Genomic DNA, 12,569 nt, shown 5'->3' on the forward strand with positions numbered 1-12,569 from the left:
TGCAGTTTTTGCCTTCTGTTTTTTTTTCCCCCAAGAGGAAATTACTTCTCTTCTATAAACTCTTTTGAATTACTAGCTGTCTTTCCTTTTGACAGCAATATTATCTCCTCTGCTAAAATAATGTCTTTTTAATAACTAAGACAAGAAGAGGTCTTGATCCAAGTAGGGAGTTGGTTAACTACTTTATTCCCTGCTCTACTATATTTACTGAGCTTGATCTCTGTCATTTTCAGTTAGGAATGACAAAAGTTTCAGCCCTAAATAAGGGGAATTTACTCGGAGGTAGCATCCTCTAATATACATTTGCCAAATTCCTGACTAAATGAAATTAATTAATTTTGTTCTTTAGCTTTCATGCTCAAAAATGGTGGTTTTTAACACTTCAAATTAGAGGTGTTTTCACTTCAATTAGTTTGTATAGCTGCTGGAAGATGTAGAAGGCAAGTGTTTTCAAAATTACCTGTTGTACAAGGTCAGAAGATACCCATAACACAAATACTACATGAACAGTGGGGGGAAATAATGACCAGAAAATTAGTTCCCCCCAAAAAAGTTTGTTTTTAGAATTGATTGGAAAATTGATTAGAAAACTTAATCTGCTTTAAAGCACATTTCCTGTTAATTAATTGGGGGGGGGAGAGATACCTACATGAAGATTGTCCTCACAAAGTATATTAAAACTGAATTTCTTTTACTATATCATTATTGCTTTGTGTCTTAAGGGCCTTCCTCTGTAAATGAAACTGGATTGTAAAAACAAATCCAGGAGTAGACAAGTATCCATGTTACATGCAGCTTATAGCAAGATACAAAAGTACAATCAGTACAAAAGCTCTTGGGGGGGGGGATCACTTTAAAACATGTGCTGCAGTAAGAAATAACACAGCATGTTGTCCAGTTAATTTCTATTTGTGAATTTATTGTGCGGGTGAATATTACTGTCCATCAAGGGCAAAGATACTGTTAGCTTTAGAGAATCATGCAAAGTTTGGATTGTTGTTCTGTGCACTGTTTATCGTAAGCATACATAAAATAGTATTGTCTGTTGGACATCAGTTGTTCATTTGAGCTGTTTAATCTCCATAGTCAAAGATTTCTTTGCCTCTCTCTCTGCTTTTTCCAAAACATATCTGTTGCAGATACAGTGAGAGATTTTATTTATCTCCCGAGACTATTTGCAGACTTGCTGAATGAGCCTGTTACTTTAAATGGATTGACCCTTTGACTAATGAGTCATGATTTTCCGGTGCTTAAATACTAATCCAAAATGAAAAACCAATTGGCTGCTGGAGCTGTGGACTGTTGGGTTCCAAGTATTTAATTTCACTTTACTGTACCTATGAGACTATGGTTGCTGAAGCTGTCTGGAACGTGAGTCGCCTCAGTCTTCTGCTAGGGGTTCACATATGACTGCTAAAAATGTCTCCCTGTGTGTTTTGTGCTTTTATGTATGTAGTTCTGTGCATCTTTTTCTTTCTTTTTCTTTTTCTTTTTCTTTTTCTTTTTCTTTTTCTTTTTCTTTTTCTTTTTCTTTTTCTTTTTCTTTTTCTTTTTCTTTTTCTTTTTCTTTTTCTTTTTCTTTTTCTTTTTCTTTTTCTTTTTCTTTTTCTTTTTCTTTTTCTTTTTCTTTTTCCCTTTTTTTCCCCCCCCTTTTTTTTTTTTTTTGTTTTGGTAGAGATTTTAGGGAAACCAGTGTAACAAAGCATATTCTTAACAGCTGGAAATTATATTGATTTATCTGCAGTATAGCATTTTCTACTGAATGCATTATTTTTAGATGCAAATACTTGGGTTACTTTTTTTTTCTTTGACGCGTCTTATCCACATGAGTAATAAAAAAATCAAAGATGTGTCTCTGTTAGTTACAGGATGAAGAAAGGAGACGGCAGCAACAGTTGGAAGAAATGCGCAAACGAGAAGCAGAAGACAGGGCCAGGCAGGAAGAAGAGCGCCGACAGCAAGAGGAGGAGCGGACAAGAAGAGAGGCTGAAGAAAAGGTTGTGATCTTCCAAGTGCTGCAGGGAAGCAGGGAGGCTTCAGGCCTCTCCTCTTTAGCCTGGCCAGTAACAGCTCAGCATTGGGTCAGCAGGGGTTAAACACGCTAGCCCTAGTGACAATGGTCATGGCCCAAGGCTTCAGTTTATCCAGAATAAAACAAAAAGTAATTAAACAAATATTCCATTTATGGTGCCCAGAGTTGACTGGTATTGCAGAAATAGTACCGTAGGCTTACCGGCTGAAGGTTTTTAGCAGTGGCAAGGGCTTGCCTTCAGAGCCTTTTCTGAAAGTTATGGCAGAAGTCAACAACCTCCTGGTTTCCTTCAGCCCCCAACATGACTTGCCTACCTTCTTTATTATAATGGCCGAGTTAGTGGTGTTGGGTTTTGCTATGTCTCAGAGACGGCACTTAAATATTATTGCAGTAATTGTTTTATACAGATACAAAGAGAGAGAGAGAAATATACAGTGGAGTGGAGATAAGTACTCCGTTATTGTCTTTTATGTTTGGATTACGGGAGGAAAAGGAATTGGTTTCTAGAAAGGAAGTGAATAATTTCAGCAGATAAGTCACTGGGCAGTCAAACAGATTCTAAAAATTCAGGCTCCTAGGTTCCTTCAGAACATTATACGTGAATTTGAGAAGCATTATTGTTCAAAACTGGAAGACAAAACGCCTCATTTGTCTCTTAGCATGTTTGTTAAGACCCTCTTCTTCCTAGAGAAAGAACAGTTCAGATTGAAGACTTGCCTGTTAGTAACACTGACTGCAGAATGAAGAAAGAGGGCTAGCTTTTAATGTTGTGAGAAATTTCATCTTGGAAGATTAAGCAAATATATTTAAAAAAAAAATTAGATATATTCACTTTGTCAATTTGTTTTGTTAGATTGTTTTCAAGCTTTATTAGACTGTTTTCCATAGGCAGTATGGATTGATGAGTAGAAGAAAGCTAAGCTGGGGGTGGTGATAGGTGAGAAGTGAGGAAGGAAGGTATATCTGGACTGAGGAAAGTATTTAAAAATATACTGTAGGAAGTTTAAAAAAAAAAAAAGGCAACCAAAAAAACCAACCAAGGCTTTCTTAATTTCTGACAATGATGCAGCCAAATGACATTTGGATCACACGCTTGAAAGGGTTTTCACTGACAGATCTTGACTGAGACACTCGTACCAACACTCTACCAACTCAGAATTCAGTACCATCTGACCACTACAATGGTTTTAGAGAGTAGTACAAGGAGATGATGAGTTTTATGTCTTTGCTCTAGATGAACAAGATCAGAAATTTTTATTTTTTTTTTTTTTAGGATAACTGACTCAGGGTGTTGAGCAGATAAACAGATAAGGTGGATTTTTTTAAACACATAGATTAAAAACAGAAAGGATGGTTGTTCAAAATGTCATGTATTGCCCGCAGACTATGCTTAGATAAAAGTTTTTTTGTAACGTACAGTTTCCAAATACACGTTTTAATTCATTATCAAACAAACTACTGAATAGGCCCTTGTATTAATTTACAACGTGGCTTAGACAAGAGCTGAACATAATTAAATGCTATTTAGTTTAAAAGAGTAAAAATCTTTTAAACTGGAAAAATACATAGAAGATATTTAATGGCCTTTTAAATGGTCAGTAGCCTCATATAAATATCATTAGCATAGTTTTTTTTAATCTGTTTTTTAGAAATATTTTTAAAAAGCAGTTACTTGGTGTCTGTTTTAGAAAAGTTCTTTGTAATTTGATTTCTACGTGAAAGTAGTTTTCCTGGTATTTATACTAGAGGATTTGTTAGGAGCCATCTATTCCAAGGCTCTGTTGATTAATTTATGTTATATAAGCATGCAGCAAAATTACAAAGTTCCTTTTTTAAGATGGTAGTTAATTTTAGTTATTTCCCTCACCCACAGATTCCTTACAGTTTTAGTAAATCTACCCCTTATTAACTGTAGTTACAATTTGAGTAATAAATGCTGGAATCGCCCTTAGTTCACACAGGCAGCTGCCTTCGTTACCCGAGGCAGTGGTAAATCTGGAAATAACAGCAACGCTGTGTTACAGGACAACTGTCATTTTTTTCGTAGTAGTAAATATTCTTTGTATGAGTCCATATAGATGCCCTGCTTATTGCCAGAAAAGGAGACAAAAAAAAGATGTTTGTAGCTCGGTGATGGAAAACTAAATCTCTCTCAGATTGAAATGTCTGTCTTTCTGACCACTGTGTTTCTGTTTCCTCTGGACTTACAGAGGCGACAGGAAGAGGAGTATTACAGTCGCTTAGAGGCCGAAAGGCGCAGGCAGCACGATGAAGCAGAACGAAGATTACTGGAACCTGACGAGCCTGGTCTGTACAGACCTCCGCTTCCACGGGAATATGAACTCCCATCCCCAACCCCTTCATCTAACGCTCCTCCTCCCCCACCTCAGCGAAACACCTCTTACCTCAAAACACAGGTCCTCTCCCCTGACACGATTTATACTGCCAAGTTTGTTGCATACAATGATGATGATGAGGAGGAGGAGGATTCCAATCTAGCAGGTCAGGATAAGTACTCCAGCACAAGAAAATCTTATGGTGACTTTCCTCCTGCCACCCTTAAGCCACAGCAGCCCTCCCGCCAGCCTCGCCCAGTTTCAGATGGCCTCTTTCTTTCCAACTCATTCCAGTCATCTCCAGTCAATGCCAACAGTACTACTGCCAAAAAAAGCCAGCCCCAACCCCCACCAAACAAACCGAGTTTCATCCATGCCGGCAGCTCTAAAGGTAGACACCATGAAATCAATTGTCTCTACAGAACTATCCTCGTCGTTTCAACTCTGGTGCTGTAGATCAAATCGCTTACTTTGTGATTTATTTTTTTCCCCACTTAATCACTATTTTCACTATGGTGATCTGACTTAAATCCTGATATTAATATGAATCCTCCAATTTTTAATTGTTTTGATCTCTCACATTTCCTTGTTCCTCACCCAAACTCTTCAAAAGCAAAAATTCCATCTTTCACACAACGAATCAGAAATTATTTTAACTGTTACTCAACCAATTCAAAGTACTGTTGGTTTTGGCTTTCATCCTGTATCTTTCAGTGATTCATTTTGTATGACTGACCACTGGTTACTCAGGGCATCTGGAAGTGCACCTTTCTTGAACAGAGGAAACCTTTTCCAATGGGTTCATGGACAGAGCTTATCTTCTGCTTTCATTATTGGTACCAGGGTACTCTCTTTTAATAGTGTGTGCAAATGGCTTTAAAAATGACCTTGGTAGATGTAGTTCTTAAATACACAAGCACCAAGAGATATATAGGACATGCAGTTAGTTTCATGTATTAGGCACCATTCCTGTACTTCTGATTTGTACAGTGCCATTTTCTTGCAGAGAGATAAAAATCTGAATTTCATCTTAGTGCTTTTTGCCTTAATCCTTCCCTCCCCTTTTGCACCCCTGTATTTCTTTGTCTCCTCCTCTTGTTTCTTTTATAACTCCAAGTGGGCAACCATAATGGAGTTTAATTTCAAGTAGAGCTCTAGCTGTTAGTAACTTCAGCAGCGTATTTTATCTGCAGAGTACTAGTTTAGCTACAGTCATGAATTCAAAGCTAATTCACTCCAAAGCTTCATGCTAATTTTTTTTTTAAACCGTGTGTGTAGATCTCACTCTAATAAATTTGCAGTTTATTAATAAAAGATTTTGTCTTTAAATAGCAGCATCTGCCAGTGCTTCCCCTATACCTGTTTTCTTCTTCTGTATTCTTCTGAAGGGAATGGTGGCCATGACATTCCCCTAGTTCGTTCTTTTTACTTGTGCTGGAAGTCAACAAATGCCTGCCAACCAACTCCAGATAATCAGATCATCCTTCTAAAATGCAAAGGGTAGCAACTCACCTGAGATGGCAAGGGAAAGTGTTTATACCGGCTTATAGCCGAATGGCTAACTTGTTTACTGGTTTCAAGTCTCAATGACAAATGTGGAAGCCTACAACATGGTATATCCCTGATCACCTTTTTGGCCACCTAACAAATTATGAAAATGACTTACTTTCTTTAATCAGAGGTCTAGTGTGCCCTGGTCATAGGGAGCATATGAGCCACAGAATAGGTTCCATCTATCAGAAGCACTTCTAATCCAGCTGCAGTAGAGTATGAATCTGTTTTAGGATATGTATGAGGCCATACAGGTACGTGATACTCTGAGCTTCCTGTCTGCATCCTTTTCAGTTAAGGCTCAAGTCATTGTTTTCCAGCAAGGCATCCTTTCCTTTGCAGGGCAAATTAGCTTCTGCTACAGTTGGACTGCTTCCAGCACCGAAGAGAAACTCTGCACAGCCTTGTGTAGTTTTAATATTGCTGAAGGGGCAGTAGTTTAGCTCATTTATAATTACTGTCCAACTGATACAGTTGATGCTTAGCAGTTTCACTGTTTGGGGTCAGTACAGCACCCAAGTTGCATAAAAAATATCCACCTGATACTCGTTTAAAGGAAAAAAAAAAAAAAACCCTGTTTATTTACCCTGGTGTTGCCTGTGAGATCTCATGATGTGTTAGTCCCTATGGATCCTGCAAGCCCGTCTGTCACTCCTGTCTGGCTCTGTCATCGGTTCCAAATCTTAAAGGAAGGTGAGGGAAGTTTTTAGCTTTTCAGTGTCTTGTCATTAGACTGGAGTGTAAGTAGACACACTGTACATTACCTGCTATGTGCTACTGTTACGATGCGAATAATTCCATTATGCTTACCTACCATGCATGTGAGCCCACTGATAAACCCACAACCAGTGATCCCTAATCATGGTTTTCTATCAGAAGGACTCTAGCTTTTGAGCACCTTATATTACATAGAATTAATGAGTTAAAATAAGATTAAAGACAGGAAAGATGCGGAAAAGATTCTCTTTAAGCACTATGACTATCTTTGTTGTCAGCTTGCTCTTAGGAATATTCTGAAACGGCAGGCTTCTGACATGAAACTTCTGTACTCCATGTCTGTACTGAATTTTTGTTCTTTCAAAGGACTTTCTTTTTCTAGAAACTCTTATTTGAAATTGACTTTAATAGAGTGTAAAATGTGCCTTCCATCACAACACGTAGGCTTCCAAAGGCCCTTGCTTCCCTTCCTTATTTGGCACTTTGAAGGCTGTACATGTAATGAATTAAGTAACTCTGGAACCATCAGTCACTAGTTGTCACCACCACTCTTCCTGCCTCCCATCATCCACAACCCAGAATGCCATTTCATATGTAATTGCATTTCCCAATCCTGCTTTCTGTTAATTTTAATGGAAAAATGAATCTCAGGAAAGTGAAATGTTCAGTGATATTTTTTGTGTGTGCGCATTTGTTTTTCCTGGAAAACAATCAGAAGGACAACCTGCAAAGATTTGGTTAGGGTTTTGGTAACCATTAAGGAATATTGTAGTATGATGCTTCGCCTTTAATAACCTAATTCATAAACCATACGACTAATTCTGAATACTCTTATTTCGTAATTTTTAAAATAGCCATGAGAACAGGTTAACTTCACCTGATTGCTCAAGCTTCTATGAAGACTGCCTGCGTAACGTACAAAGCCGTTTGCACAAAATGCAGAATTCACTGTGCAGTTTACCATCTCCCATCTCGCTGACTCTGTTACATTACTGTCCTTTACAGCTCTTTTCTGTTCTGAATGTTAACTCTAGTAACCACGCTTCTGCAAATTTTGCTCTCGTACCTTCTTCCACTGGGTCTCTTAAGACCGCTGGGTCTGTCAGCGAACCAAGAAAAAAGCCAACACCCAAATCAAAACTACTATCATAAAGCAGGTGGAAGTGTGAACCACAGCCTGTGGATCCAGACTTTTCAAAGTAGGGAAGATAGTACTTGCATGCACGTAAGACTCATGTCTGAAAGGGAAAACGCTTCGTATGCCTGGCATACCTAGATGATTTGGTCTGCTACAAATTTTTGGTGGAAAAAATTTAGCTTACAAGATGCTAGCTAAATTTGCTTGTGTGTTCCAGCCTCATATGTCTCTTTTATTGAATATTTATGGGAAGTTACATATACCAGTGGAAGAAGCAAACATTTCCTTCTGTACCGAAGAAGGTTCACAAGACATAACACGTACAATATTGAGACGAGAACTATCTGAAGACAAATCTGAGTATTGTGCTGACACTTACTTTTACTCTTTTGCTGACAGCTGTTAAAAGAATATGGTCTTAAATATAGATTAAATTATTAAACTTTTTGATTGGAAAGAAAAGGTTTTGTCTTGTGGCCTTTAGAAAGAATTAATATAATGTGTAAAACCTGTGTGTTATATCAACTTAAACTAAAGGTGCAGTGCTGCAAGATACTGCTTGAAATTTAAATTTGAGGGGGAGAGGGGGCATTTTCTGAGTGATACAGTTTACTTAGTAAGTAAACAAGACAAAAATTCTGACTACTGAATTGCAAAGATGGTATATACTAATCTTAGCTTACTTTTAGCCTCATAAAGAGAGCAGCTGCAGCTAACTTATTTCCTGTGGAGCTTGTTACAGGATAATGAAGTGTGTTGCTCTTTCCATCAATCTGCTTGAACAACTTCTAATGTCTGTCTTACAGTAAGCCATAATAAGATAAAGACCATGATTTTGTATGTGCTGGATAATCTAAACAAAGTGTGTTCTGACTCAAAATTAGGAATAAAAGAATTACAGCTGTTTTGAGGGGGAGTGGAATTTAGTAGTACTGGTTTTAAATATTGTACAGGTCAGAGGACCCTCTAAATTTATTTCTGATTCTAGTTTGAGATTATTTCTTGAAAGAAGCACTGCACCTTTTTGAAGAAATACAATATAAAACTTTTGTGTTGTAACTGCAATCCTTCAACTTACTTTTCCTTTTGCATAAGGAATAAATTCATACACTGGAACTACAGGAGCAGCTGTTGGGGCCCATGAAGTTTATCGGGATCCAAGAGACAAAAGATCTAAAAGGTGACATGCAGGAATCCATTAACTTTTATACACCTAACTTGGCTAACTTCTGCAATATTTTCTGTTGTTGTATCTCTGTGGGCTATTCAAGAGTTCTGCAGTTGGCTCTGGAGTTTCTTGGGTTACTATAAAATACAAATAAATTCTCCACAAGTCTTTAGGTGATCTGAGTACTACTTCACAGCAGCAAATTTCAGTGCTACAACTGAGTAAACTCAGTAGATCGTTGTAAATGAACAACTTCAACTGTTTAGGTGTATTTATAAATCTGAACAGTACCTCTCAAGTGGGATTCTTACCAAATTTGTAATAAGCATAAATAATACCGTCTGCATCCTGTATGTGAGTGGCAGGCTTTAGCGTGTAGCGTACTGAGGATGTGACTGGGCTTGGCTAGGATTCTGTAGAAGCTGTTAGGCCAGTTCCTGCATTTTAAAATGTAGTTAATGTTTCAGTGGAGTGTGCAGAGCAGAGACCTCTTGGAGCTAAAAGTGAAACCTCTTCTGATCGAGAAATTGAAATATATATTAAAGCTTTATTATATGAGAGTTAATCACATATGTAAAGTATTGTTACAACTATAACTAACAATGATTTGAGATCTTCACTGCGGTGGTCAGAAACACGTAATACAAAAATCAGTTTGCTACAAGGGTAAGTGCAAGAGCTTAGGCAAGGATTGCACTTGGAAGCTTTGCCAGCATAGAATGAAATACGGAGGTATTGCAGCCACCATAGCATACCTCAATACTAGTAGCTTTGTTTCCCAAGATACAAAAGCTTTGTATTCCAGTGCTTTTTCCCAGACACGTGCCACCACAGAAAGGCTTGCTGATTTAGCCATAACAGCAGTGCTGTGCTAATATAGACAGAGCCTTAGTTTACAGCTGCACTTCAGTTTGAAAATTGGCAAGCAGTTTCATTCCTGCTAATGTGCCAGAGATGGCTCATGAGCCATTAATTTGTCTAAGTGATAGCACAATGTCAGAATTATATGTGTGGGGAACAAAACCTTGCAGAACACTAAACAGAGAATCTTTTGCTGTAGTCAAAAAAGCTACCAGTCAGTACATGTCACTAAGAATTACTGTCTTGAAGGATATTGTAGATAAGAATTATAACAAAGACTTTTTTTTCCTTTTCCAGTCAAGATACAGATTTACCTGGAGCACCAGAAAACTTGACGTTCAGGGAACGCCAACGACTTTTTTCACAGGGTCAGGATGTATCCAATAAAGTAAAAGCTTCTAGGAAATTAATGGAACTGGAAAATGAGTTGAACACAAAATAAGATTAAAGCACCTTATCAGATGTAACTGAAGATCTCTAAATTGAGGGATTGAGATGGGGGGCACACTACTAATGAACAGAAAATGAATGTTTTCTGAAAGGAGTGACTTTGATTCCTCTATATCTAAGACTGTTAATTAAGATTTAGAGATGTTGCAATAGCAAGAAAACGGATTACTTTACCAGAAGCTTGTGGTTTATACAATGAAAGCACTGTAAAATTTTAAAGATATGAATCACGTGAAGGTAACTTTTTTTTTTTCTTTCTGTTTTGGGGGTTAAGTTCTTGTGCACCAGACCAAGTAGCACTTGTCAAAGATAAGTTCTGTTTCCTGGTGTTTTTACAGACACACTTTTGTTTTAGCTGCTGAGCAGAGAGAGTGAGAATAGCTTGAACTGCCTAAACTAAACTGTGCACTAGAAATTAGTATTTTAGGTTGTTTGATAAGAAGCCAATATCTGGGCCACCTTAAATAAGACTTTATATGGAAGTTTGACATACTGTATGGTGTTTGTACGATGATCAGCGTATCAGTACAGATCTTACCATTGCTTAGTACTGGAATAACACACATTCTGTAGGTAGAACCTTGGAATAAAAACATTTCTAGTCCTACGTATTCGTTGCGTCTAAAATGGTTGTGTAAGAATTTCTCTGTAGTTATGGAAAAGCCTGTATGTTTGACGCATCCCCACTACATGTGCTTCGGACTTCCAAAAATGTGAAGATAAAACCTTTGGATAATTGTTTTATTAAAAATTACATGAGCAATAGATAGTAGGCTACACTAGTGGCCCTTCATCAGTTAAGACCAAAATGTTAGTAGTGTGTTAAAGGCAAGGAGTAATGATTCCAGTTCCGAGGTGAGCAAAACAGATACGTATGTTTTCTGAGAAAGGTAGATTAGAAGTCATGAGGCAATTAGGCAAGGAACGGTATTGATAAGTCTGCTATTATCAGTTCAGCAATATCCTCTTTTTTTTTTCTATGGAGAAGTGAACTGGCATGCTAGTGTGAAGCAGGAAATACAATACTGCTGGCTGGGAGTGGGAATGTTGGTAAGGTCGTTAAGAGGCTTGGTGTGCTGGCAACGAACCATCTCTGCTCACGCTGAGGAAGCAGTGCTAGCGAGCTCTTCTGTAGTCTAGCTGGCTTTACTGACATCCTGTCACTGTTGTACTGAAAATCTTTTTGGCAGTTCAAGCTATTTTTTCACACTGTAATAGCCTTATTTAATTTTAAATTGTTAATCTTTTTCCTCCCGCTATTTCTTCAGCTATGCGTATGTGGCTGATGATGTTGGGAATAAGGACCTCATCAGAGTTTTTCTCATTGTGTGATGTTAAGACAATATAGATTGTGATTCCAAACAAATTTTCTATTTGACAAAGCCCTTTACTGGCTTTAGATGATTTTTTTTTCCTGTATCATATTGTTCTCTTATAAATATATATTTAGGGAATTGTGCACACTTCCAAATACAAAGGGGTAGACTTTCACTGCCTTAGGAAAGAAATCACTTTTAATAAGAGTTGTATGATAAATAAATGCAAGTTAATGAAAATTGGAGTGTAAATATTTTTTACGTATTTCAGGTTTCTTATTTGAAAGTGTGCTTTTACCGTTTCACCTGTTAAATATGAAGTAGAAGATTAAACTGGTTCAAAGTGTTAATGAAGGATCTGCATGCTTGCTATGTCTGTTAACCAGGAAAAGCAAGCCTCTCCCAGTTTATCTTGAGAACACTAGCAGCCTTACAGTGACAAATTTTTCGTAAGGAAAAAAACTTATGCTGTGGCTGAATTACTGTTGCTGCTAGAATCTGAAAAAGGCTTAGCAAAAAAATACCTATAACCTTCAGTTGAGTGGATTTGGCCGCTATTGGGCATTCGGGTCAAGTGTGAATATGTGTAAAAGTGCTTTTCATATTTGTCTGTGCATTATTATGAAAAACATCAAAACTGCTGTAGTTTCCCATTTCTACTGTATTTCACTTGCAACCTATTTTTAATAAAGTTTGTATTGTATTTAACTTTGCATTACATGTTTTTTGTATTGTTACTTGTTTCTGCATTCATAACAGCGTTATCACAAACCAAGGGGGCTCTTGTTAATCATGTTTTGCCTTACCTGTCCTTTTAAAATATATTTACAAGCAAAGTCAGTCTATCTCATAATGCATAGATGAAAACCTCAATTTTACAGGGAGAATCAACAAAGGAGGCTGGTTCTCACTGATCAGAGAGGACAATTTCTTGGCTTAATGTTGTTAAGTGTCTGTGGCAGTGACTTTAAAGAAGTTATTTTTACAGCTTAACCAGCAA

The 12,569-nt window shown here is 37.4% G+C and overlaps 1 protein-coding gene across 8 annotated transcripts in view; it reads left to right on the forward strand.

Annotated features, from left to right (window-relative positions):
* The window catches only part of AFDN (afadin, adherens junction formation factor), a 136,556-nt gene extending 124,279 nt beyond the window's left edge, over positions 1 to 12,277 (forward strand). For 4 of the 8 annotated variants that reach the window (XM_075146337.1, XM_075146334.1, XM_075146335.1 and 1 more), the window contains 4 exons: positions 1,863 to 1,997; positions 4,243 to 4,534; positions 8,870 to 8,954; positions 10,101 to 12,277. In XM_075146337.1, coding sequence (XP_075002438.1) covers positions 1,863 to 1,997; positions 4,243 to 4,534; positions 8,870 to 8,954; positions 10,101 to 10,245 — 657 coding nt within the window. In that variant the 3' untranslated portion in view covers positions 10,246 to 12,277. Of the gene's footprint in view, positions 1 to 1,862; positions 1,998 to 4,242; positions 4,760 to 8,869; positions 8,955 to 10,100 lie in introns of all 8 variants that reach the window. The other 4 variants (XM_075146331.1, XM_075146332.1, XM_075146333.1 and 1 more) reach the window with 2 other exon arrangements.
* The last annotated feature ends 292 nt before the right edge of the window (positions 12,278 to 12,569 follow it).

Source organism: Calonectris borealis, chromosome 3 (assembly GCF_964195595.1).
Source record: "Calonectris borealis chromosome 3, bCalBor7.hap1.2, whole genome shotgun sequence".
In the NCBI taxonomy this organism is placed as follows: Eukaryota; Metazoa; Chordata; class Aves; order Procellariiformes; family Procellariidae; genus Calonectris; species Calonectris borealis.